The sequence below is a fragment of the Rattus norvegicus genome, chromosome 18, assembly GCF_036323735.1.
Source record: "Rattus norvegicus strain BN/NHsdMcwi chromosome 18, GRCr8, whole genome shotgun sequence".
NCBI lineage: Eukaryota > Metazoa > Chordata > Mammalia > Rodentia > Muridae > Rattus > Rattus norvegicus.
Genome location: NC_086036.1, coordinates 1,826,169 through 1,852,529, shown reverse-complemented (window position 1 = coordinate 1,852,529; position 26,361 = coordinate 1,826,169). Strand labels below are relative to the sequence as shown.

The 26,361-nt window shown below is 41.3% G+C and overlaps 1 protein-coding gene across 7 annotated transcripts in view; it reads right to left on the bottom strand.

Moving 5' to 3' along the window:
- The window catches only part of Greb1l (GREB1 like retinoic acid receptor coactivator), a 236,824-nt gene that overhangs the window by 49,762 nt on the left and 160,701 nt on the right, over positions 1 to 26,361 (bottom strand). For all 7 annotated transcript variants that reach the window (XM_039097272.2, XM_039097267.2, XM_039097268.2 and 4 more), the window contains 8 exons: positions 20,903 to 21,019; positions 19,985 to 20,104; positions 18,910 to 19,047; positions 16,573 to 16,758; positions 12,703 to 13,029; positions 11,208 to 11,336; positions 10,527 to 10,661; positions 6,702 to 6,899 (listed from right to left, as the gene is read on the bottom strand). In XM_039097272.2, the coding sequence (XP_038953200.1) occupies positions 6,702 to 6,899; positions 10,527 to 10,661; positions 11,208 to 11,336; positions 12,703 to 13,029; positions 16,573 to 16,758; positions 18,910 to 19,047; positions 19,985 to 20,104; positions 20,903 to 21,019 (1,350 nt within the window). The remainder of the gene's footprint in view (positions 1 to 6,701; positions 6,900 to 10,526; positions 10,662 to 11,207; positions 11,337 to 12,702; positions 13,030 to 16,572; positions 16,759 to 18,909; positions 19,048 to 19,984; positions 20,105 to 20,902; positions 21,020 to 26,361) is intronic.

The following is a 26,361-nucleotide window of genomic DNA, read 5'->3' as shown; positions in this document are numbered from 1 at the left end:
GACATCTGAAGGTGCCTAGAGGCTGCATCACAGGGATTTGTGTCTCCACTTTTCTGTACTGGAAAATGCGGAATCCAGATGTGTTGAAGGAAAGCTTTAATATTAAGTTAGGGTCCTCTTTGTGGAAGAAGAGAAAAAAATTATTACTGTCAGGCAAAGTGTTTATCATGTGGAGCTAGAAGGAAAATGGAGCCGGGACATATGCTAGCTGTCTACAGGTACCACAGACCAAGCACTGCCATCAGAATCCATGGCCGGAATCAGTTTGAGACGTTACTGATCCTATGCCTCTCAGATGCCCAGGTATTCAGAAGAGCTAGGACTGTGCCAGTGCAGCACTCTGCTATTTGGAGAAAATAATACATTCTGGTATACATCCTTTCTCTTGATTGTTTTTCAGCAACAATTTTCTCTTTTTTTAATATCTAATTTTTATTCCTTACCTCTCCCATCAAAGAGATATCAAGTAAACAAAGGACAACAAGACAAAACAAAACTTTCCGTTTAGCCATTCACCTTCTTTGTGGATCAGACAGATTTCTGCAAAGCTTCGCTATGAAAACAAACGATCAAAAACTAATTCCTAACGAGATGAAAGTCAGGCTGGGAATATAGCTCAGGATAGAGCTCCTGACTAGCATTCATGAAGTTCCATGCCTCTCCAACCCCCAAACCCTGACACCATATGACACATGAAAATCAAAAGAATATTAAATCATTAAAACATTCTCAGTGTTTAAAGTTCCCATAATGCCTTTTGTCAGGATTTCTCTTGCTATGATAAAGCACCTCGAGGAGCAGCTTGGGGCGCAAAGGGTTTATTTTGGCTTACACCTCTATATCATAGTCCATCACTCATGGAAGTCATGGGAGGGACCTGGAGGTGGGACTAAAGCTGAGGCCATGGAGGGGTGCTGCTAACTAGCTTGTTCCTATGGCTTGCTGAGCCTGCTTTCTTATACCGCCCAGAGCCAGCAGTTCACAGTGAACTGGGCCCTCCTACATCAATTACTAATCAAGAAAATGCACAACAGGCCGATCTAGGGGGCATTATCTCAACTGAGATAGCCTGTTTCCAGATGCTGCCAACACGTAATTCCTTTACCCCCGTAGTCTCTCTTTGGAGATAACAAGACATAAACAAACAAGTAAAACCCAAACTGAAAACGTTGACTAAAATCCTGTTAGTTGCATTTAGAGTTCATCGAATTTGTAGTCTCTTTTGTCTGGGTAGCCCTAACCTGCCTCCCTTCTGTCCTCTCACTGAGGAGAATTATTTAATTTGTATTGGAGAATCTATGAAAACATGCACTACAGGGTTCTTGGGATTGCAGGGGGGAGAGCCCATGGCCTGAAGAACAACAGCATTCTAGATACACAAATGGCATTTAACTCTACAGTCTTGTCTGCTTGTACACTCAAGGATTCTACTCTTGGCCAATGGTAATTTCTCAAATGTGTTTCCAATGACCTAATTGGACTTTTCAAGAGGAATTCTAAACTTTATTTGTTATCTTTTCCTTTCAAAAATACAATCTCACTTAACGAATCAATTTAACAAACTTTTATAAAATTCTGGTTTAGCAAATATTTATCAAGTGTCTAGCAATGGCAAATATTTATCAAGTGTCTAGCAATGGCTAGATAGTTGTGTTCCTTGACTGTTTCACTTCAAGGATGAAGAGAAAGCTCTGGAAGCACCCTCATGGCTGGGGAACCTCAGGGGTACATCTGAATAGCAAGGATAGAAGAAAACCTGGGAAGGTTCTGGAAGACCTTCAGGGATTCTGCTGAGGGCTGAGAGTCAGATAGCGGGATGTTACAGAGGGGGTGAGGAAGTGAAGGGATGGGAGAAGCCAGCACAGCCTTCCTGGTTTGGCAATTGGAAGAGGGAGTTGGGCAGGACCGTCTTGTCTTTGGTGGTGGGTAGACTCAATGGACGGATGGAATGAGAACCAGGTGGAAGGAGAGTGAGCAGGTGGAAGGGGAGGAACCAGCAGTGAGGTGGAGTGGCTGGGCTGAGGGGCCACCCTCTCTCAAACAGGATGACAGGCAAGGAGACAGGTGAGTGAACATGTTTCTATTTGGAGACCAGATGATTTTAATCTGAAGTTTTTGAGCTTGTTTCCTCTTAGGGTAAGGAAGAAAAGGACAGATGCAGCATTTGGTAGGAGGAAAGGTTGAGGCCAGAGACCTCTGAGACAGGCCTTGCAAGTACCAGGGAGGAAAGTGGAGAGAGATCTCACCATAAAATGAAATAATTGATTATGAGCCCTCTACTTACAGCAGCCAGCACTTTAGTATGTGGCAAAGGAATTTGAAGTCTGCATTTGGGCACCACTGAGTCTGTGGCTCCAGCATCTAGCAGGGGCATGGGTGTGTTGTTTGCAGGTGGCTGCAGAGGGGGAGGGGCTACAAGGAACCAAAGGCTCCCAAAGTACAGTACTGTCCAGGTCACACACCTAGAGTAGAGCGGACATGTTCATTTCTGCGTGCCCAGGGGACTCTCCAGTGTGTGCCTCTTGTTTCTAGGTCAGAGTCACTTCCCAAGACTTTCGGTCTCTGAGATACTTGTAACTATCTAGTACGTGATATATATTTTTCTGATGAAGTTTTAAGTGATCAATGAGGCAAAGAAAAGTTGATAAGACAGAGAAGGTATGTTTTAGAAATGAACATCTTTCTTATACCACTTGGGTTAGCCCCTGCAGTGGGACCTATTTCTGAAAGCTTCTTTGTGCCTTTTTGGACCAGGTGATTTACTTGTTGCCAACTAATAGCTCAGGCTTCTTCATAGCCATGTACGACCACTGGATTAGTGTCACTGGCCTTATCAGTATAAAACTTCCTTGGAGGCTACCACTACACCCACTCCCATCTGCTGGACAGGTCACCTGCACAAACCAGGGAGCTCTGACCAAGCACAGTCACTGATGTAGACCTGTCCACCTTGAATTTAGAATGCTTGCATTTTTATTGTGCTAGTGTTCGGACTGACAGAACTTGGGGTGTCCTCAATTGTCAGAATTTCAGATTACTGGGAGAACTTGAAAAGTCTCGACCCATTTCTTTTCTCTTTTCACTTTTGGATTTCTTTGTATTATTTTCTTTTTTTCCCTCCCTTTTCTCTGACCTTCCTCCATCCCCTCTTTCCTTAACCAGAATGCTAGTCAAGAGACCTCATGCTTCACCCAGTGCTGGGTCTACAACAATGCAAGGGTTCTACTTCCTTCTGCTTTCAGCCACACAGAGTTGTGAAGGACACGCCCTTCCTGAGTGTTCTGACCTTTCTTCCTGTCTGGCACTCTCTCCACTGGGCTGGCTGCTGGAATGCTCTCTTTCAGGAACTAGGCAGCTGGAATCAGGAAGAAGACAACCGACATAGTTCTTCCTCCCTCCACCCTGCCTTGTGTCCTTTGCCCTTCATTCAGACACAAGGAACACACCTTGCTTGCGGCCAGACCTGAGAGGCCCCATGAGGCTTTAGGCATTCAATAATGAAAAGCCGGTTTCTCTGAGAGTCTGTTATCTGTGGCCCAGGCAAATGCAGCTCTCCATTTTCATGGTGGAATGGGAGGAAAGTGAGTCTGACAATTTCTGGGGAACATTTTGTTTTAATGAGTAATTTCTTACTCTGTCCCAGAAAACTTCTCTTTACTTACACACACACACACACACACACACACACACACACACACACACACACACACTTTCCTATACTTTCCTATAAACCAGTATGTGTTACAAAAATATGAGTGTACTTAAAAATATGATGACACATTTTGGTATAGTTATAATAAGAAATACTGTGCACTCATTAAGAATGTTGCTTATAAAAGCTTTTCCTATGCACACTGCACATCGACATTAAGGACAGATGCAGGAAGGAGGCACAACACTAGGCAGTAAGAAGTGCTAACAACAGCATTTTTATAGTGATAACCTTGAGAGTGAAATTACAAATGTTTAATTTTGTGGGAATTGAAACCAGAGTCTCAAGCAAACTAACTTGTACCTTGTTGCTAAACCATAACATCTGTGCACAAATGTTTATACTTTTCCACTCTATTACTTTCATTTTTCAGAATAATACCACAGGGCCAGAGAGATGGCTCAGAGGTAAAAATGCTTGGTGTCCTGAGTTTGATCCCTCGACCTCACAGTGGAAAGAGACTTCCAAAAGTTGTTTTTTGACTTATACATATGCTCCATGTTATACTCTAAAACACACACATGCACACATGCACACACATGTACACACTACACATGCCACAATCATGTTTTTTTTTAAAAACTAATTTATTTATTTTATGAATATGAGTACACTGTAGCTGTCTTCAGACACACCAGAAGAGGGCATCAGATCCCATTACAGATGGTTGTGAGCCACCATGTGGTTGCTGGGAATTGAACTCAGGACCTCTGGAAGAGCAGTCCGTGCTCTTAAACACTGAGCCATCTCTCCAGCACATGTTTTTTCTTATAATTAAAAAAGAATGTTATTATTAAGTATATAAAGTGATTACTACTATAATAATTTTATCTGCATTAATTTTTATCTGCATTTTAAAAGATTTCCTGGAAGGCTTTATAAGTTTAACTGACATCGCCTATGAATGTAGAATCCATAAGTTAAAGTTTTAGAACTTTGAATTTATTAAATTTTGTTTTCAAATATAATGAAAATAAAATTCTTTAAATTTTTGTGCCAAAGTTAGGAGAGAACAATATCAAAATTGTAATTTGCCACTGGGTGGTGGTGGCACATGTGTTTGGGAGGCAAACAAATCTCTGAGTTTGAGGCCAGGACTACACAGAGAAACCCTGTATCAAAAAACTAAACAAAAACCCAAACAATAGCAACAACAAAAACGTAATTTGCCTTGAGTTTCCAAATCTGCCTATAACACTACCCCTTGCCCTCATTATAAGCCTATCTAACTGGTCAGGTTTTCATATCTTTCTGAAGAATGGTGATCTTAAAACATGTGAAAATATAAAATAAAACCAAACCCCTGAGCTCAGAGAGGAGGACAGATAGGCCCTGCACAGAGAAAGGAAAGCGCAGTCCCTGAGAGGTTGCTCCAGGGAAAGGCTCTGCACACGGAGCTCACTCGGAACAGGTGCTATGACATGCTTGCTGAAGCAGGACTTGGGATATCAGATCACAAACCAAGGGAGGCTGCAAATGCCAGATGGTGTAAGTGAACCGCCGACAAAAGGAGGCCCTCCCTCCACACATGGAAGAGAAAATCTACGATTAATAATAGGTCAGATTACTTGGCACTCCTGAAACCCACCCATTGCCCACGGTGGAGAGGAGAGAAGACACAGCTGAGGGAGCCCTGCATTCATGCTGGCCTCCGTGAAAGCCTCAGGGAGGCTTTTGTCCTCTTCCTGCTCATTTCCAAAAGGTCACTGCCTAGCGTGGCTTTCAGAGACTTACAGGCAGGTCACTTTGAGGCCTCCTAAGACCATGAAGAATACTTCCCAGGAGTCAGACAGGTGAACACCTACTGTTAGCTCATTTGGGAAGAGTTCAGAACACACAGAGTGTGTTCCTCTGACCAGCAGACCTAGGAGCTTGGACAAAATACAGTCTGGGGACTCCCTAGACTACTGAGGGAAACCTGCATTTAAAAAGATACCCTGGAAGTCTATATAAAGTTTATAGACACTGTCTATAGGTGTGGAATCTATAAGCTACATTCTTAGAAATCTGAATTCATTAAATTTTCTGTTTTCAAATATAATTCTTTAATGTGACAAGAAGATCCATCCTCCATCTAAAATCTGTGTCTTTACCCCAGGTAAGATAACCAGAGGGAATTTGATACTTAAATTTTTCTTTTTAAACCTGGTTTATGCCAGGCAGTGGCAATGCACACCTTTAATCCTAGCACTTGGGAGGCAGAGGCAGACAGACCTCTGAGTTCAAGGCCAGCCTGGTCTACAAAACAAGTGTCAGAACAGCCAGGGCCACACAGAGAAGAAACCTGTCTCAAAGAACCAAAAACCAACCAACCAAACAACCAAAAACCAACCAACCAGCCAGACAAACAAACAACCAGTAAAAATCTTGTTTACATGAAAACCAGCATTTTCTTAGCTATTCCAATTTCCTAAACTCTATATAGCTTTTAATACATTCTAAGCAAATCTTATTTCCACAAAGAGATTACATTTACCACTGACATGAAGAGATTACATTTCCAACAGACTTGTAAAATCTTTACTTTCTACCATTTCCGTGTGGGAAATGGATTTGAATTTGGTCTCTGTTCTTGGAAATAATTTTAACTTGGCTTCTTGCTGCTGATATGGAAGGTGGTGTCTGTGTTGAAAATGTCTGAGAACTCTGAGAAATGACCTGCCTGAACCTAGGAAGAATTCAAGAGGTTTTGACCCAGCATTTTGGACAGGCTAGACTTCCCTGGACAGTGAATGACCAGATTGTAGTCCCACGCATGACATCACAGACTTACAGCATCTGGCAAACACATGAATCAAATTTAGTCCTGGGAAAAAGGTTTAGGGCAAAGCTTACAGATAAATTAAATATCCATTCAAATGTTTTTGAGATTTTTACTATTGAAGAATGTTTCAAATGTCTTTTAAATGTTTGGACTAAGTGAGAGGAAGGGATAAAGGGGCTCCAGGACTGGAACTGAATAGAAACTCATAGAAAAGTTCACCCTCACCTGATTGTCGAACACGCTGGAGAGTTTGCTGGACTAGAACCTCTGACCTTGGGACGATGATGATGAAGTCCACTTTGCTAAAGTGGCCGAGGTCCAGGCTCTGGCTGCCGCTGTCTGCGATCGCACACACCTGGGATAAGAGTCTTCTGGCAACTGTGAGCTGTGCTTGATAAATCTGGAAGGTTTCGTTATCTATATCTAAAATTAAGAAAAGTTATAAGAGTATTGATTCAGTTCTTTGGCAAATGCTATGAATCCATATGGAGACACAAAACACAAGGGAAATCAATGTTTCACAAATAAGAGTCTCACTTGCTATTCTCATTTGATTTATGGATTTGCCTACCTCCCCCTAAAATCTGTCTGAAAAGATACGCTCGAAAATGGGATACGACAGTTTTACAAGCAAACTACTTAAAAACCTAAGGGGGCTGTTTGACAACCCTTTTGCTCCTAGTGGAAACAGACTATACTGTCACAGCTGGACAGGACTTAGCTGCAGAAAGGGGGTACTCAACTCTTTAGGCCTCTCAGCATTGCCCAGGCCCATCTAGGGAGGGAGTCAATGCTGTAGCTATAATAGTGTAGGATTCCTTTTATTTTTTTTTCTGGATGATACCAAAGTACACATTCCTTTTTCATCAGCAAGTCAGCCTCAGCGGGACAGGAAATCCCCTATGACTAGACAACACAGGCTAGAGACACAACCTTCACTTTTCTTCCTAGTAGCTTTTGGCTCGGCCAGCAATTGTGACCAGTGCTGACATCAGGACTACCCAAAGAGACCTACCTGCCGTGTGACACAGGCAGCTGGCCTCTCAGTAGGTGATGTACTGCAATCATTGTCCAGAGACTCTACGCATACCAGTAACCCTTTCTTACCTGTGTCCATCAAGCTATCAATCCCTGTACACACCCCCTCTCCCCACAGACAACAAAACACTTGGGCAGGCAGCTGCCATGCCTCTTAAAAGGGTTGTGTCCTACCAGGGACACATGTTGGCAGTTTGACTGAAACACAATCTCAAGGGCTTGATCGACCAGTGCTAATGAAAGCTGTCTAAACTCAACTGAGGTGTAGCTGAGGCATCCAGTACTCACAATACTCTAGCTACTCTGGACACAGAGGGCTTCTTGCCAGCAGAAAGGACTGACTGACAGAACTTGATGCTGTGAGTTTGATCTGGGAGAAGAGCTCAGCAGTAGGGCACACCTCTAGATGTGTATGTAAGGCCTGAGTTTGATTCCCAGGGCCAGAAAAGACAAAGTAATGACAGGGCAAAGAATTTTTAAGTTTTTAAAAATTATGCATACGAGTGTTTTGCTCGCATATATGGTTGTGTACCATCCTCATGCCTAGTGCCCAAGGCGGCCAGAAGAGGACACCGGATCCTCTGGAACTGGTACTATAGACATTTGTAAGTGACCATGCGGTTGCTGGAAACTGAACTGGGTCCTCTGGAAGAGCAGCCAGTGCTCTTAACCAGTGAGCCATCTCTCCAGCCCCTCTGTAATTTTCTACACGCCCCTCCCCCATTGTGGAAGAGGTTGAAGACATGTCTCAGCAGTGAAGAGAAAACATTGCTTCTGCAGAAGAACAGAGTTTGATTTGCAGCACCCATGTCTACACCTTGGAGGATCCAACACTGTCTTCTGATCCCCGTGGGCATATGAACCTACCTAGCACACATTCATACAAACACACACATACACATAAGTAAAAAGTAAACCAATGAAACAAACCAGTCTTCCAACATACATACATAGGTTATTAGTTCCTCAGTTCATAGGCTGACTGGGAACTAAATGTCTATGTAGATTTGTATGTATAATTTAACTTAGCAAACTCTGAAGTTTGATGGAATATAAAACAACATTTATTCAAGCAGTATTTTTTGTAAATTTTTTAATTATAAGTTTTAGAGTTGGCGTATGTGTGTGTCTGTGTGCATGTGCCTGTGTGCCATAGCATATATGTGGAGGTGATAAGACAGCCCTGGGGTTTGAAATCAGGTCATTAGGCTTGGTGGTAGTTGTTTTTACCCATGGGGCCATCTTGCTGGTTTCAAGCAACATTTATTTTATTTTTTTATTTATTCATTTAGATCTTTTGAGACAGGCTATCACCATGTAGCCCTGGCTGTCCTGGAATTCACTATGTAAACCAGACTGGCCTTGAACACACAAAGAGATTGGTCTGCCTCTGCCTCTGCCTCTGGGATTAAAGGTATGCAGCACCATGCTTTGCTGACATTTCTTTTTTTTTTTTTTTTTTTTTTTTGGTTCTTTTTTTCGGAGCTGGGGACCGAACCCAGGGCCTTGCGCTTCCTAGGCAAGCGCTCTACCACTGAGCTAAATCCCCAACCCCCTGACATTTCTTTTTAAATTAAAAAATATTTTTTTAAAAAAAATGTGTCTACTGTTTTGGTAGCACACATGTGTCTGGTTTTCTCAGAAGCCAGAGGAGGCACTGGATCCCCCGGACTGGAGTCACAGATAGTTGTGAGGTCCTGTGTGGTTCTGAAGTAAAACCCCAGTACTCTGAAAATCAGCTGGGCCCTTAAGTCCTGAGCTGTTTCTCCAGTTCCTTCAAGCAACATTTTGTTTGTTTGTTTGGTTTTTGTTTTTTCGAGGCAGAGTTTCACGGTTTCTCTGTGTAGCCTCGGTTGTCCTGGAACTTACTCTATAGACCAGGCTTGCCTTGAACTTGCAGCTGGGATTAAAGAAACACTACCACTACCCTGCTTTTAAACAACCTTTCTTAAACAGGGAGCCAAGGATGTACTTAGAGAGCTATATGTATTCTGAGAATTAAGAAATATTTAGTTAATTAGCTAATTATTATTACAATGTATGCATAATGTGGTGGTATGTGTGATTGCATGTGTAGAGATCAGAGGAGTTGGTCCTCTCCTTCACCTTTATGTGGGTTCTAGGATCTAACTCAGATCCCTGGCTTGGGCTGCCAAATTTGCTGAGCAAATTCTAAACTTATTAACAATTCAAAATAGTTCATATAAACTCATTTAGATGTTTGAATAAATGACTGCTGTATTTCCAAGTACTGCCTGGAAGTCAAGACACTTTGCAACCCATATTCCTATTTGTTTTGACAAGGAGGTGAGATCTGTTTCCTCTTCCCTGGCCACTGCCCACCATGTGGCTCCGACTTACAGGGCTGATGATGTATAGGTAACATTGTTTTTCTCTGCTGTCTGGAAGACCTCACACTCCCTGAGCCTGAAGTTTTACAAGTAAGGAGAAGAAGTGAGAGATATAGTCCTGCACAACTTGCGGTCTGGATGCTTCCTGAAGTTCTCTGAAGCTCCCCACAAGCACAGCAATTCTCTGCATACAACTAAGGAATACAGAGTCCAGCCAGTGGTGCCTGTCATCCCAGAACTTTGGATGTGGAGGCCAGAAAGACTAGACTCAGTTTGGTCTAATAAAATCTTTTCTCAGCGCTCTCTCTCTCTCTCTCTCTCTCTCTCTCTCTCTCTCTCTCTCTCTCTCTCAAATAAAACTGAGGATCCCTAAAATCATTCCTGGAAAAAGAGGAACTTCTTCCTGAGGCTAAAAAATAACCAACCTCCAGAAGCAACTGAACACGAATCTCTCAGGGAAATAACTCTTACAAAGGAGAAGGTCGCACACCAAAGTACTGTCAATCAGAACTCAATTTATCCTGTAGACAACAACAAAAAGCCTGCTGTAGTCTATGTCTTGAGGGCTCTTAAAAACCCTGAGTTGTTTTTTTTTTTTTCTTAAGCTTCTACAGTATCTGCTCCAAGGGCCCACCCTTCCCTCAGCCTCAGTCCACATTACCCAGGTTTTGTGTGGGAATCATAGCAGCAGCCTCCTGAGGGGACATACACTCGTTAAGGTCACCATTGAAAGGGGTGACCACACTGTCTCCTCTTCTTTGTTGCATTTTTTCTAGCAGCTTGTCCAGGTCATCACCTACATCAAAATAAGGTGAATTTAAGAAGATAGTAATGAGAAGATGGTTCCTATCAGCATCTAAATTAGGCACCTGGGCTGGGTTCTCGTTAAATTTAAGCTGACCTGGAATTATGTCAGAGTTCCTACATGAGCATTTCTGTTGTGGCATCTGTACAGGAAGAGCTTTTCTAGATTATATCAGCCTTTGTGTGTGCATACTAACAACCAGCACGCCTCCAACACGGGCTCTCTTTTGGCTGGCTTTATATACAATAGCAGGCAGAACACACTGTTCTGGTTCTCTCTGACAGGAAAAAATTTAGATCCAGGGAGAGAAAGAAAATAGCCCAAGCAGCAAAGTTACCATTGAGTTGAGGCTTTAATCCTAGCATCCTTGTTACTTCCTCTAGACCTCACAAGCTGCCTGTGGTGTTAGTCACCAGGAGTAAGGATTAAAGCACTCCTAAGCAAAGCTCTGCTAGAGCACCACCTTCCTGACAGGCTAAGCTTCAGACACTCATGCAACTAGGGCTGGCAGGGTGGCCCGGTCTTACAGCCACTCACCTAATGACGTTGTTTTGAAATGTGATGCCAGGAAGCTGACCTTTCCTGTGATGAGCTCATAACTAATTTCTTTCAAAAATTCACTTGTGGTAAGCATGCTCTCTGCCAGGGCCCGGGACTGATGTTGACCTGAGGGACAGAGAACAAAGCAGTCATATCACTGGAACCAATGCTTGCTGCAACACTGATTAAGACAGACTGAGTGGGAGACCACAGAAGTCTAAAACTGCAGGGACTTCAGAAGGTTAAGAAGGTTGAAAGATGCATAATTTGAAGATTGTCTATAGCAACAGAAGCAGCAGCAGCAACAACACAATCTTTGCTGCCAGGTAATTGAGAGGAAAACTGTGTAGTTTGTTCGTAAGTATAAAAACATAGACATGCAAGTATTTAAAGGCTAGAGAAGTCTGCAGAAAACAATGTATTTACATGATTGTTATAAGTACTTACCTTAAAAACTTAAATTTATACAGAATTACTATTAAAATTAAAAATATTAATGATCACAGCCAGGAACAGCTTTCTAAAACCCTGACACAGAGGTGGGCAGACAGTTTGGCCAATGCATGTTTCAGAGTAATGCTGGATTTGATATTTTTGGTAGGAAGCAGCGAGAGCTTCAGTGAGAGCTTCCATTCAGTGCCGAGAGGAGGAATCACAGTCTGAGTGCTGGTGACTGTGAGGCACAACCCTCTGAGAGGTAGCACAGAGCACATTTAGTCAATGCTCTACTCTATGAAGGTTTCCTAGGTGTTGTAGAGTAGGCCCTTCAAATATATCTGCCCAACATGGGTGCTTTATCATGTGACAGAATGGTTAAGACTTGCAAAACCTTTACAATGAACTTGTTTTTATTTCTATGCGCAATGCGCGCGCGTGCGCGCGTGTGTGTGTGTCTATGTATGTGCCACAGTGTGTGTGTGTGTGTGTCTATGTATGTGCCACAGTGTGTGTGTGTGTGTGTGTGTGTCTATGTATGTGCCACAGTGTGTGTGTGTGTGTCTATGTATGTGCCACAGTGTGTGTGTGTGTGTGTGTGTGTGTGTCTATGTATGTGCCACAGTGCATACAGGACCCTGAAAATTGGAATAGGGTGTTGGATCCCTCAGGACTGGAGCTATAGACAGTTATGAACAGCCATGTGGATGCTGGGAATTAAACCCAGGTCTCCTGCAAGAGCAGCTAATGCTTTTAACTGCAGAGCCATCTTTCCAGTCCCAACACTTGAAAATCTTTTAAGAACAGAGGTTACATGTGATGAGAGTATCTGCTTTAAAAGAATGTCTTCAGAGTCAGGTGCCAGGGCACCAGCCACACAGAGGACTTTGATTTGAGAAAGAAAGTTAAAATCGGGAGAGAAACCCAAACCACAACTATTAACCAGAGAATAATTATGTGGATACTGGAAATACCCAGTTGTTATTTTTCAAATACAGATGGCGGAATGAATGCATTAAACAAGTGATAAGACAAACAAAGCCCCAAAGCCACTCACCTAACACCACCACACAAAACTCATTTCCTCTGATTTGTGAGGCACAAATTACCACAGCATAATCCGGCAGCCTCTGACAGTGTCTCATTTCACTGAGCAGCCTCAGTGTCTCCGAAATGCCTTCTGCTAGAGAGTTCTGGGTCACAATCACATGAACCAGGTCCTGAGACACACTGGCAGCTAACCTAGCAAGCCAGGGGAGCTGTGCCGGTGACACTGGTGTACAAGGATCACCCATCGGCAGGGCTCGCTCTCTCACAGAGAATTCCTGCATAGCCTTCAGCATGATCTGCTCAAATTCTTCCCTGAGAGGTATCTGGTCAGGACCTATATTAATGAGAATTACAGTTAGGACTTAGACAATCTGAGAAGACAAAACACACAGCACCTAGCATCCCACAGTTCTCTAAGCCCACCACACTCCAGCTAGCAGATAAGCACTGTGTCTTACTGGGGTCCCAAGTCACGGCTCATACTAATCACCACTGCGAATTTCCCTTTCACTTCTCTCTGGCCTCAATTTTTAGAGCTCTAGCTCTGTTCCCCTGTACTCTTTCAAGGAGGATTTGCAAGGACACAAGACCCATTCTGTTGCATGCCCTGAGAAACAATCACTTTCAAACCTTGGCATTATGGATTCTGATGATTAATAAATGAGAAAACACACTGGTGTGTAATCAATTTTGGGTTCTATTCATTTCTCATTTTATGCATGGATACTTTCAAAGTATTTTAATGGATTGTCTCCATTTAATTTGGCACTGTCCACAGGGAAATGAGTCATTTTTTCATTTCCATTTCCATGTTTCACATTGCCTAACTCTCCCCAGGCGGAGAATGCTGGGTCATCTCATTCTCTCATGCACTCTGGCTTGTCAAATATGACATTTGGCCTCTTTTCCCAGCCGTAGCTGAGTAAGCTTATACTGATGACCTGTGGCCCCTGGAATTAGAGGGATTTTCTTTTTTATTCTTTTAGAAACTTAACCAATTTTTACAACAAAATCAGCAAGCATCCAATTGGCACAAATTAACTAAGATTCTACCTTTAGTTTAAACTAAAACCTAGGGGATATATTGACTTGCCCCCACCCAAAGCAGGATGGGGTGGGGAGGGGGATCAGAGACTTGAAACTCAAGGGCTCCTGTTAGCAGGAACAGACTCTTTAGTATCTGTGATCTGAGGCTAAGCACTGGCTTTAGAACTCTAGATACAGCACAAACATAAGGCTACGATCTGTCTGGAAGGAGGGAACACAGAGAGTCAGAAACCATTCCTCGCTCTGATGCAGTTAAGTGGTCTCCTGGCCCTGCTTAAAGACAAGTGGGATTATACAAAATATACCACAGTCTAAAAATAAGTAATTTACATTGGAGAAGCAACTTTTCCAGAACTAGTTGAGGGTCAGGAAAAGAAAATGGGAACCTCGAAGAGAGGTGCTTGTTTTCTATACATAGAAACAAGAAGAAAACAGTAATGCTTACAGTACATTTGCTTCTGGAGTTAGAGCATAGCCTGGTACTATCATGAGTGAGGCGGGCTCTGGGTTTGATCCCTAGGTCTCCACACACCTAGCCTAAAATGTTGGTTTCTTGTGTCCTTCTTGACCCTGCCTCATGCTAGGTGGAAGTGAACTGTGGGACTTTTGGCTTTAAAGATCAGCTGGGAGTCATTCAACTCTGATTTCCATTAACCTTTAACAAACTAGAATCATGGTGCGCAGCCATGGCATTCATACTGTGTAGTGAATTCAGAATGGCTGAATTTGAACTAAAATCTGAAGGAAGGTGGTCCTTTCTATAGCCCTCTTCCACCAGAGCACATGACAAACGAAAAGCAGGCCTGGCCTCCTTTCCCTAGTGTCATCCATTCAAAACCTGAAAGGCTCAGAGGCCCATTTTATAGATGCACGAGGGCTAAGGCAGATCAGGAGCCAGCGACACATTCTCTTGGGATACACAATGAATCCGTGCAAAGGCACCCGGGAGAAAATAAAGTGGTATAACTTGTTTCCAGCATCCTTTGTTATCTTAAAATTCATTTGTAAAGTTTTGATTGAATAACTGTTAGGAAAAAATGAGGGGGATCCACTTCAGATGAAAGATGATCTCTCACAGCAATATATGCGTCCCCTTCTCTGTTTCTACTACTTTCCATCCTGGCTGGATTCTAGGAGCCTTTTCTCCACCTCTTCCGAGCTCAATAATGGTAATTTTCCCTTTGAGAGTTATACCCCAGAGCATCGGCTCTGATGGCTTCTTAGATGGAGCCACCATAAGAGGAAGAAATGTTTCCGACAGCCCGGAGGCCCATCTGAATGTGCTGATTCCATTATGTACTTCAAAGGGCTTTTTAACTTGTGAAATAACACAAAAAAATTTAAGTGACTGTTACAGGAAGGCTCTTTCTTTCTGAAGAATCTTGCTTTTCTTTCCCCCTGTTAGTTCTTGGGGATACAAAGTATTAAGGCGGTCATTTTAGAAGTTTGGATATTTTTTAATGTCTATAATCTATGCATGTGTGAAAATATTTTTCTGCCTCTTAAACTTTTAGGGATAGGATACATTTTTTTTTCAAGAACACCAGAATTTGTTGGAGGACAGAGGAGTATAAACCTAGGTGAAAGGAAGGAAGGGAGGGAAGGAGGAAGGGAGGGAAGGAGGAAGAGAGGGAAGGAGGAAGGGAGGGAAGGAGGAAGGGAGGGAGGAAGGACAGGTATTTATGCTAAATACCAGCAGAACTAATAACTGGAAGTAAAATTATGGAGAGAATTGATCCTAAAGAGAAAAAAAGAATCTTGTTTAATTAAATCAGAATTCTCTAAGAGGCTTTAATAACTGGAAGGAAGATGTTATATTTTTGTCTTATGGTTTATTTAACTCACTAGGACCATGGTTTCTCTGAGGATGTGATCAGACTGCTTCGCTTGACTAGAAGTGCTGCTCTACATAGCACCGTCTTCCCTGATTTAGGGAGCATCCAGAGGTGCACTGTCTTAGAAGGCAGCCCACTGTCCAGAGTATGTAGCAATTAAATTTATGATATCAAATGAGCCAGAACGAGGTAGTTTAAATAACTTTATTATTTACCAACAAGTAAGATTTTCAAGTTACAGGTTTATTATGAAGACAGGTTTCATGGGAAAATTGGCTTTAAAAACAAACCCCTGTCAGGGCAGAACCCACATCAAGGAGTCTCCTGGGAAATTAAGGGTCCTTGCCAGTGTTGATACATAACATTGGAAGTACCTGGCTTATTGTTTTTGTGGTTTCTTAACACCACAGTATTTTGTAACATTAAAAAAAAAAAAACCTCATGAGTACATACAAAAGTTTTTATATGAAAATTTTCACCTCAAACATTTTCGTAAGCAAATTAATGGAGTGAAATCCCAGAGTGAATATGTAATTAGATTGCATATCTGATGGCTCACTGCAGTTTGCAAAATAAAGGAGATTTCAATGGAAATGCGGCTGAGCCCCAGTGCTGTCAGGACACCTGCATACACTCACTGTAGGTTCAGAGGAAGTGAAGGGTTCATGACCTTTGCTTCACCCTTACCCTAAGGCCTTCCTTTTCAAAGGGAACCCCTAGCAAAACCCTGTAAGCTTCTGCTTCTACTTGCCTTGGGAGGTTAGGAAGCAGCACAAGACTAGACACTAGAGGGAGCAACTTGTCTCTTTTATGACAAGAGTGGAGAAAAGGCAAAAGAGAGGAAAGGGGAAAGTCAGAAGACTGGGTAGAAGGAAGGAAACTTAGAAACAAAAGAAACTATGAATCAGGCAGGTGGATGGATTGAAAACGGACACAGTACATTCTGAAAAGCAATTTGAAAGGTTCCCAGTCCATGACTCCAGAGAACGACTTACCTAACCGTACGAGGTACTGTATTGTTAGAAGGATCATGTTCTCCACACTCAGGAGATGGGTGCTAGTCAACCCTAATTGTTCCAGATCTTTGTTTTCCAACGGTGGAATCTTGTAGCAGTTCACCAGCAGAGGACTCACAACAATGTCACCAACATTTCCATAGAAATAGGGTAAATTGCCGTAGCCTGCCCCAAAAGACACAAGTCAACTCAGCGTTTCTGGGTTCTAGTCAGGCGCACCAGCTCAGTGAGACACGAGGATGCTCAGGCATTCTCTGCCCTCTGAGACAACCACCTTCAGGAATTCACCTTCATGTTTACCATTCTATAGAAACTGAGATGAGCCACTCCGGTTACATGATGTGTTTCCCACAAGAGGGATACTGCAAACATTACAGTTCTGTCTCGGAAGATCGATGTGATAGTTAGTTCCTCATCAACTTTCTTTCCAGATGAGAAAACAAACCATGCTCACATCTCAAGTCCCCAGTGCTCTGGGAGGTGGGGAAAGGTAAGCTAAACTCATTGGTAAACCACATTCTATTAATCAGTTGCAAGTGCTTAGAGATTTCCTACCTGTTTTTACAACATTAGTGTTTGCATTTTGCCTGTTTGTTTTTGTCTGATTTTTAAATGTATGTGTATTCTGCTTGCATGTATGGTCTATGTGTGTCTGGTGTCCCTAGAGTTCAGAATAGGGTGCTGAGTCCCCTGAAACTGGAGCTAAGAAGAGTTGTGAGCTATTACATGGGTGCTTGGAACTGACCCTGGGTCCTCTGCAAGAGCAACAAGTGCTCTTAACAAGTGATTTATTATTTTAGTCTCCATATTGGTGTTTTCTGTTAGTCTTTTCTGAATGTCAGGGATATTTTAAAGTACCCTAGGATAGAAATATTTTGAAAGGCACCTCACCCTGCTCCTGTGGTACAGGAAAGAAAATCATCTCTCTCTGAGGTTTGCTTTCCTTTCTTTTTCTTTTGAGACACAGCCCCACCAAGTAGCTCTGAATTGAGTTCAGTATGTAGACCAGGTTATAGCCCTGAACTCACAGAGATCTCCATGCCTCTACCTCCCATGTTGTAAAAGTGTGTGCCACCAAAGATGGCCTTCATGAGACTTCCTGAAAGCCGAATGCTAAAGGAAAAAAGAGGCCCACATTTTTCCTCTTTTAAGGCTTAGTTGTATTATGTTTGTTGATGCTAAGAACCTCCTGAGTCACATGGAATTTAAATCACTGGGATTCCCTCTAATACCCCAGACCCAGAATCAGAGGATTGGGTGCCTGATAAAGAACAGGGTCTGAAGTAAAAAACACCCAAGACAAAAGAGTCAGGCCAACCACAAGAGCAAAGAGTGACTCATGTTAATAAAACCCACCTGCCTTATCACGGAGAGAAAACAGGCAGTGTTCTTCTGGTCTAGACCTGCCTGAAAAGGCCTTCAGATATGGGTATGAAAGGTACTCAACTAGTTTAGAATGTAAGAATCTAAGTTTAGAATGTAGTTTATAAAGTTTAGAAAGTCTTGGAATTTAGACCCCTCAACAACTATAATTTCACTGCAGTCAGCAGCCAGGGAGGGTCAGACTCCACAGAGATGCTGACTCACAGATGCTCCGTGGTTCAGACCTGTTCCTGGCTTTCTGAAGTGAGGTCTGTCAGTTGGCTTAGCTCGCTCCTTCCTTCCTTCCTTCCTTCCTTCCTTCCTTCCTTCCTTCCTTCCTTTCTTTCTTTCTTTCTTTCTTTTCTTTCTTTCTTCCTGTCTTTCTTTCTTCCTTCCTTCCTTCCTTTCTCTCTCTTTCTTCCTGTCTGTCTTTCTTCCTTCCTTCCTTCCTCCCCCTCTTTCTTTCTTTCTTTCTTTCTTTCTTTCTTTCTTTCTTTCTTTCTTGAGGTGTGGCTTCCTTTGACTGGACTGTCCCCTCCTCCACAGGTCCACTTCGAGCATGCTTCTGCACATTGCTTGAGGTTTAGTCTGATGGTTTTCTAAGACTCCTCCAGGCAGCAGTAAGCCCTCTCTCCCAAGACTTCTCAAAGCTCTTGGCAGTGAACCTCTACCAGCTCTCATGTTCCAATGTGTCCCAGTGTTACTGGAGTGTGTAGTGATTGTTGTTTACTCTTATAAAGGGTCAGACTCCCCCACTGGATAGAGAAAGATGGTTGAGGGCGAGTGACTTATTCTCAGCTTTAAATCATGTCCTTAATACAACATAAAGGGGGTAGCCAAGGAAAGCTGAGACGGTCAATAAAGACAGACAAATATTCTCATGAGAATGTGAATAAGCCCACAGAGCAGGGACTGGAGACAGAGAAGTCTAGACATGGAATTCCTCCACCATACCTATCAGGATCACTGGTCTAACTCCTGAGTTACTCAGCAGGTTTTCAGGAACAATCACAGTTTCCCCTGCAGGGACAGGCCGAGGCTGGAGAATTCCAGTTAATTGGGTCTGTGGAACTGGGGTAGATAAAAGGGGCTCTGGAAAGAAAAAGATTGTTTGACAAGAAAGATTAACTGAAAAACTTCAGAAATCACTATGGTTTTAACACTTTAAAGATGGTTTACAAGTTCAATAGTTTTAGTTTTTTTAAATTTAACATATGCATTGTAGAATATTAGCAGAAAAACAGAAGTAAGAAAACAAATCAACCATAATTACATCACTGTAGATAATGACCACTGAGCATTCTGTTGGATTTAGCTTTGTATTTCATATTTATTACCCCAAAAGTAACCAAAGGTGTAGATTTCCATACATTAAGCTGGAAACAGAAATGTGACAGAGACACTCGTCATTCATCATCCTACGTGTAAGCAACTGTAACACATTCACATAGAAGATTTCTATGGAGTCTTCAAAACTACTTAAGCAAATAGTAAATTAGAAGTTGTAAAGATCCTGACCTAGTTTTTAGGGTTGGAGCACTTTTCATTGTCTACTTGGTAGAACAGGTGCACAACTGTGTGCACACTTAGCTGAGGACACCTTTAGACACAGTCTGGGGTCTATGAAGGAGAGCCAAGTAGCTCTTTGTAGTATAGCTGTGGACTAAACCATGAGTAAGTAGACTAATGACTAAGCCAGAGTAATCAAGAAGTATCACACAGAGAACAAATCATAGCACCACTCTGACAAACCAAGTCCACATGCACCCTATGGTAGTAGCATTAGGTCTTATGCAACAAATGGCTCATCAATTACATGGTTAAAACGAAGTTGTAATAGTACATAAAGTTATAGGGAAGGATTATGTTATGGAGATAAAATATTAGCTACTACCAAGACTCTTACATCCTACTGCTAATGACAATGATTGATTTGGGGCATTTACCTTCAGAGGATAAGAGCAGGATAAGAACTTACCTCTGCTAATTAAAGAGAAATGTTTAAATACATCATCAGTTAAAATCTCACCAGTTCTTGAAAGAGGACGAACTGTGGGAACTGGCACAACTAGAGCAGACTGGGAGACAGGTGACCCAGGATACCATCCCCGGTGTCGTTTCTTCGGTGGGCCAGAAATGAACATGTTAGCTGAAAATGAAAAGGAAAGATAGCCTTGTCCTCAGCAATGGGGAAGAAAGAAAAACTACCAAGTGCTCATAGGACCTTTCCTTTGATCTGCAGGGAAGTCTGAGTCACTCTCCTATGGGCAATGGTAGAGTTAGAAAAAGCTACACTAATAACTGTGACCATATGATATTTGCAGTTTGCAATGGTAAATAGTTTACTTCACTTGACTCTATTGACATTCCTGTTAAGTTGTGAGACAAATCTACTGGGCAAATGGAGAAAAAGTATTTATTGCCATGCAACTCTTTTCGCACAGAGTTCTGTAGACATATTTGAATTTTCAAGACTATAGTTTTGATTAAACACTTATTTCCCAGTTACGTTCCTTCATGTGGAATCACCAGTTAATTTAACAGTTATTCACATCAATCATGAAACTTCAAAATGTTGTCTTTTAAGCAAAGGGAAGACTACACTGTGTATTCAGATAATTATTCAAAAATCTGTAGCACTGGGCTAAAGGGATGGTTCAGTTGGTAAAGTGCCACAGGAACATGAGGACCTGAGAACAATCTTCAGAATCCATAGAAGAAAGCCAGGCATAGAGGTATATGCCTTTAAAATCAATAATGTACAGACAAGAGGATCCTGTGGTTCATTGCTAGACTAGCCGAGACTGTGGACCCTGGATTCATCAAGAGATCCAGTCTCTAAGGGTACTATGGAGAGCTATAGAGGAAGACAATGAATGTAGACTTTGAACCTTCACACACATACATATATCGCTTCCCCCATTACATACATACACACACATCGTACCTTGATCTATGGGTGTGTAGGTAGGTCTTGGTGACAAAGAGTAGTTCCCAGGGTGAGATGGAGTGGAACTAGATGTGCTGCTCTTACCTCCATGGCCATTGGTCCCATTTGCTGCTTCTGTAGAACAGAAAGGCAACAGATCAGAACAGAGGTCTGGGGGACACTGTGAAGTGGCAGACATCTGGTAAACCTCATATTTGAGCATTGGAAAATTCACAAAAAGAACAGTTGCATAAAACCAGAGCAATTTACTTAAATAAATAAACTAAATGTCAGGCATGTCAATAACGATAATAAATTAAAAAAGTAGATGTGCCCAGGAATAATTTCCTGGGGCCCTGAGAAATCTTCCAGAATTCTTTTTGAAGAAGTCTTTGGAGACAGTAGACAAAAATAAGGACAGCTTAATGGAATTTTAACTCGACTTCATGGAAAATTTAAACATACAAAAGGAGAGAGACCAGTACAATGCATACTATACACCCACTGCCCAAGTCTGGCATTTATCTTATGCAGCCCATCTTGTTTCCTCTGCACAGACTCACAGGTGTTAGTCAGAAGCAACATAATCATTATATAATTTCACTGATAAGAACTTCTATAGATACTGCTAAAAAAGGACTTTTAAAAACATATCTGAAAAATGGGATCGGGGTTGGGGATTTAGCTCAGTGGTAGAGCGCTTGCCTAGGAAGTGCAAGGCCCTGGGTTTGGTCCCCAGCTCCTAAAAAAAAGAACCAAAAAAAAAAAAAAAGAAAAATGGGATCTAGACCCTTCCAGTCTTTATTCTCGCCCAGAGCTGGGACTGTACCACAGTCCTTGAACAAAACACCTGCCTGCAGAGAGCTGGTCTGCCAGGAGCACTCACACTCCAAAGATCACAGGCTCACAGGCTCACAGACTCACAGGCTCAGAGGCCCACAGGAGGGACAAGCTCCAGTCAGAGACAGAAGAGCAAATAACATCAGGAATAACTAGATGGTGAGAGGAAAGCACAAGAACCTAAGCAACAGAAACCAAGACTACTTGGCATCATCAGAACCCAGAATCCCACCACAGCAAATACTGGATATCCCAACACACTAGAAAAGGGAGACAACTTGAAGATAGAAAACCTAGGAAAGAGATCAGGAGTCATAGACACAAGCACCACCAATAAAATACAAGAGATTGAAGATAGAATCTCAGATGCAGAAGATACCATAGAAAACATTGACACAATAGTCAAAGAAAATACAAAAGGCAAAAAGCTCCTAACCCAAAATATCCAGGAAATCCAGGACACAATGAGAAGACCAAACCTAAGGATAATAGGTATAGAAGAGAGTGAAGACTCCAAATAAAAGGGCCTAAATACCTTCAACAAAATTATAGAAGAAAATTTCCCTAACTTAAAGAAAGAGCTGCAAATGAACATACAAGAAACCTAAAGAACTCCAAATTGATTGGACCAGAAAAGAAATTCCTCCTGTCACATAATAATCAGAACACCAAATACACAAAAATAAAGAAAGAATATTGAAAGTAGTAAGGGAAAAAGGTCAAGTAACATATAAAGGCAGACCTATCAGAATTACACTAGACTTCCCAACAGAGACTATGAAAGCTAGAAGACCCTGTACAGATGTCATACAGACCCTAAGAGAACACAAATGCCAGCCCAGGCTACTATATCCAGTAAAACTCTCAATTAACATAGATGGAGAAACCAAGATATTTCATGACAAAACCAAATTTACACAATATCTTTCTACAAATCCAGTCCTACAAAGGATAACAGACGGAAAACTCCAACACAAGGAGAGAAACTACAGCCTAGAAAAAGCAAGAAACTAATCTTTTTGCAACAAATCCAAAAGAAGATAATAATAAGAATATAATTCCATCTCTAACAACAAAATTAATAAGAAACAATCACTATTTCTTAATAGCTCTTAAAATCAATAGATTCAATTCCCCGATAAAAAGACGACAGACTTAGAGATTGGATACATAAACAAGAACCAGCATTTTGCTGCATACAGGAAACACACCTCAGTGACAAAGACAGACACTAAGAGTAAAAGTCTGGGAAAAATTTTCCAAGAAAACGGTCCAAAGAAACAAGCTGGAGTAGACATTCTAATATCAAATAAAATCGACTTTTAATCAAAAATTATCAAAAAGGATAAGGAAGGACACTTCATACTCATCAAAAGAAAATTCTACCAAGATGAACTCTCTATTCTGAACATCTATGCTCCAAATGCAAGGGCACCCACATTCATAAAATAAACTTTACTAAAGCTCAGAACATATATTGTACCACATATTAATAATAGGAGACTTTAACACACCAATCACATCAATGGACAGAACATGGAAAGAGAAACTAAACAGAGACATGGTGAAACTAACAGAAATTATGAACCAAATGGATTTAACAGACATCTATAGAACATTTCATCCTAAAACATAAAAAGGTACCTTCTTCTCAGCACCTCATGGTACCTTTGCAAAAATTGGCCATATAATTGGTCACAAAACAGGGCTCAGTAGATACAAGGATACTGAAATATCCCATGCATCCTATCAGATCACCATGTACTGAGGCTGGTCTTTAATAGCAAGAAAAACATTAAAAAAGCCCACATACACATGGAAGCTGAACAACACTCTACTCAACTTGGTCAAGGAAAAAAAATAAAGAAAGAAATTAAAGACTTTTTAGAATTTCATAAAAATGAAGGCACAACATACCAAAATTTATGAGATACAATGAAAGCAGTGCTAAGAGGAAAACTCATAGCTTTGAGTGCCTCCAAAAAGAAACTGGAGAAAGCATACACTAACAGATTGACAGCACACCTAAAAGCTCTAGCACACAAAGAAGCAAATTCACCCAAGAGGAGTAGAAAGCAGGAAATAATCAAACTCAGAGCTGAAATCAACTAAGTAGAAACAAAAAGGACTATACAAAGAATCAACAGAACCAGGAGCTGGTTCTTTGAGAAAATCAACAAGATAGATAAACCCTTAGTCAGACTAACCAGATGGCACAGAAACAGTATCCAAATAAAGAAAATCAGGAATGAAAAGGGAGATGTAACAACAGAAACTGGAGAAATTAAAAAAATTATCAGATTCTCCTACAAAAGCCTATACTCAACAAAACTGGGAAATCTGGAGGAAATGGACAACTTTTTAGACAGACACAAGCTACCAAAGTTAAATCAGGATCAGATAAACCATCTAAACAGTCCGATAAGCCCTAAAGAAATAGAAGTAGTCACTGAAAGTCTCCCAACCAAATGAATCCCAAAACCAGATGGGTTTACTACAGAATTCTATCAGACCTTCATAGAAGACCTAATACCAATATTCTTCAAACTATTCCACAAAATAGAAACAGAAGGAACACTACCCAATTCATTTCTTGAAGCCACAATTACACTTATACCTAAACCACACAAAGACCCAACAAAGAAAGAGAACTTCAGATCAATTTCTCTTATGAATATAGATGCAAAAATACCCAATAAAATTCTTGCAAACCAAATCCAAGAAAACATCAAAACGATCATCCATCACAATCAAGGAGGCTTCATCCCAGGGATGCAGGGATGGTTCAATATACAGAAGTCCATCAAAGTAATCCACTATATAAACAAAGTCAAGGAAAAAATAACCACATGATAATTTCATTAGATGCTGAGAAAGCATTTGACAAAATTCAACACCCCTTCATGATAAAAGTCCTGGAAAAATGAGGAATTCAAGGCCCATACGTAGACATAGTAAAAGCAAAATACAGCAAACTAGTAGCCAACATCAAATTAAATGGAGAGAAACTTGAAACAATCCCACTAAAATCAGGGACTAGACAAAGCTGCCCACTCTCTCTTCCTCCCTATTCAATTTAGTACTTGAAGTCCTAGCCACAGCAATTAGATAGCCAAAGGAGGTCAAAGGGATACAAATTGGAAAGGAAGAAGTCAAAATATCACTATTTGCAGATGATATGATAGTATACTTAAGTGACCCCAAAAGTTCTACCAGAGAACTCCTACCGCTGATAAAAAAAATAAAAAAAAACTTAAGCAAAGTGTCAGGATATAAAATTAACTCAAACAAATCAGTAGCCTTCCTCTACTCAAAGGATAAATAGGCTGATAAAGAAATTAGGGAAATGACACCCTTCACAATAGTCACGAATGATATAAAATACCTCAGTGTGACTCTAACCAAGCACGTGAAAGATCTGTATGCCAAGAACTTCAAGCCTCTGAAGAAAGAAATTGAAGAAGATCTCAGAAGATGGAAAGACCTCCCATGCTCATGGATTGGCAGGATTAATATAGTAAAAATGGCCATTTTGCCAAAAGCAACCTACAGATTCAATGCAATCCCCATCAAAATTCCAACTCAATACTTCATAAAATTAGAAAGAACAATTTGCAAATTCATTTGTAATAACAGAAAACCCAGGACAGTGAAAACTATTAACAATAAAACAACTACTGGGGGAATCACCATCCATGACCTCAAGCAGTATTACAGAGCTATTGTGATTAAAAACTGTATGGTATTGGTACAGAGACAGGCAGGTAGATCAGTGGAATAGAATTGAAGACCCAGAAATGAACCCACACACTTATGGTCACTTGATCTTTGACAAAGGAGCTAAAACTATCTATTGGAAAAAAGATAGCATTTTCAACAAATTGTGCTGGTTCAACTGGAGGTTGGCATGTAGAATGCAAATTTATCCACTCTGTACAAAACTTAAGTCCAAGTAGATCAAGGACCTTCACATCAAACCAGATACACTCAAACTAATAGAAGAGAAAGTGGGGGAAGAGCCTCAAACACATGGGCACAGGGAAAAATTTTCTGAACAGAACACCGATGGCTTGTGCTCTAAGATCAAGAATCGACAAATGGGATCTCATAAAACTGCAAAGGTTCTGTAAGACAAAGGACACTATGGTTAGGACAAAACGGCAACCAACAGATTGGGAAAAGATCTTAACAATCCTACCTCCAATAGAGGCTAATATATAATATATACAAAGAACTCAGAAGTTAGATTCCAGAGAATCAAATAACCCTAAATGTTCAACATCCTTAGTTATCAGGGAAATGCAAATCACAACAACTCTGAGATTCCACCTCACACCAGTCAGAATGGCTAAGATTGAAAACTCAGTTGACAGCAGATGCTGGTGAGGATGTGGAGAAAGAGGAACACTCCTCCATTGTTGGTGGGCTTGCAGACTGGTACAACCATTCTGGAAATCAGTCTGGAGGTTCCTCAGAAAATTGGAAATAGTACTACCTGATAACCCCCTATACCACTCCTGGGAATATACTCAAAAGATGCTCCAACATATAACAAGGACACGTGCTCTACTATGTTCATAGCAGCCTTATTTACAACAGCCAGAATCTGGAAAGAACCCAGATGCCCTTCAACAGAA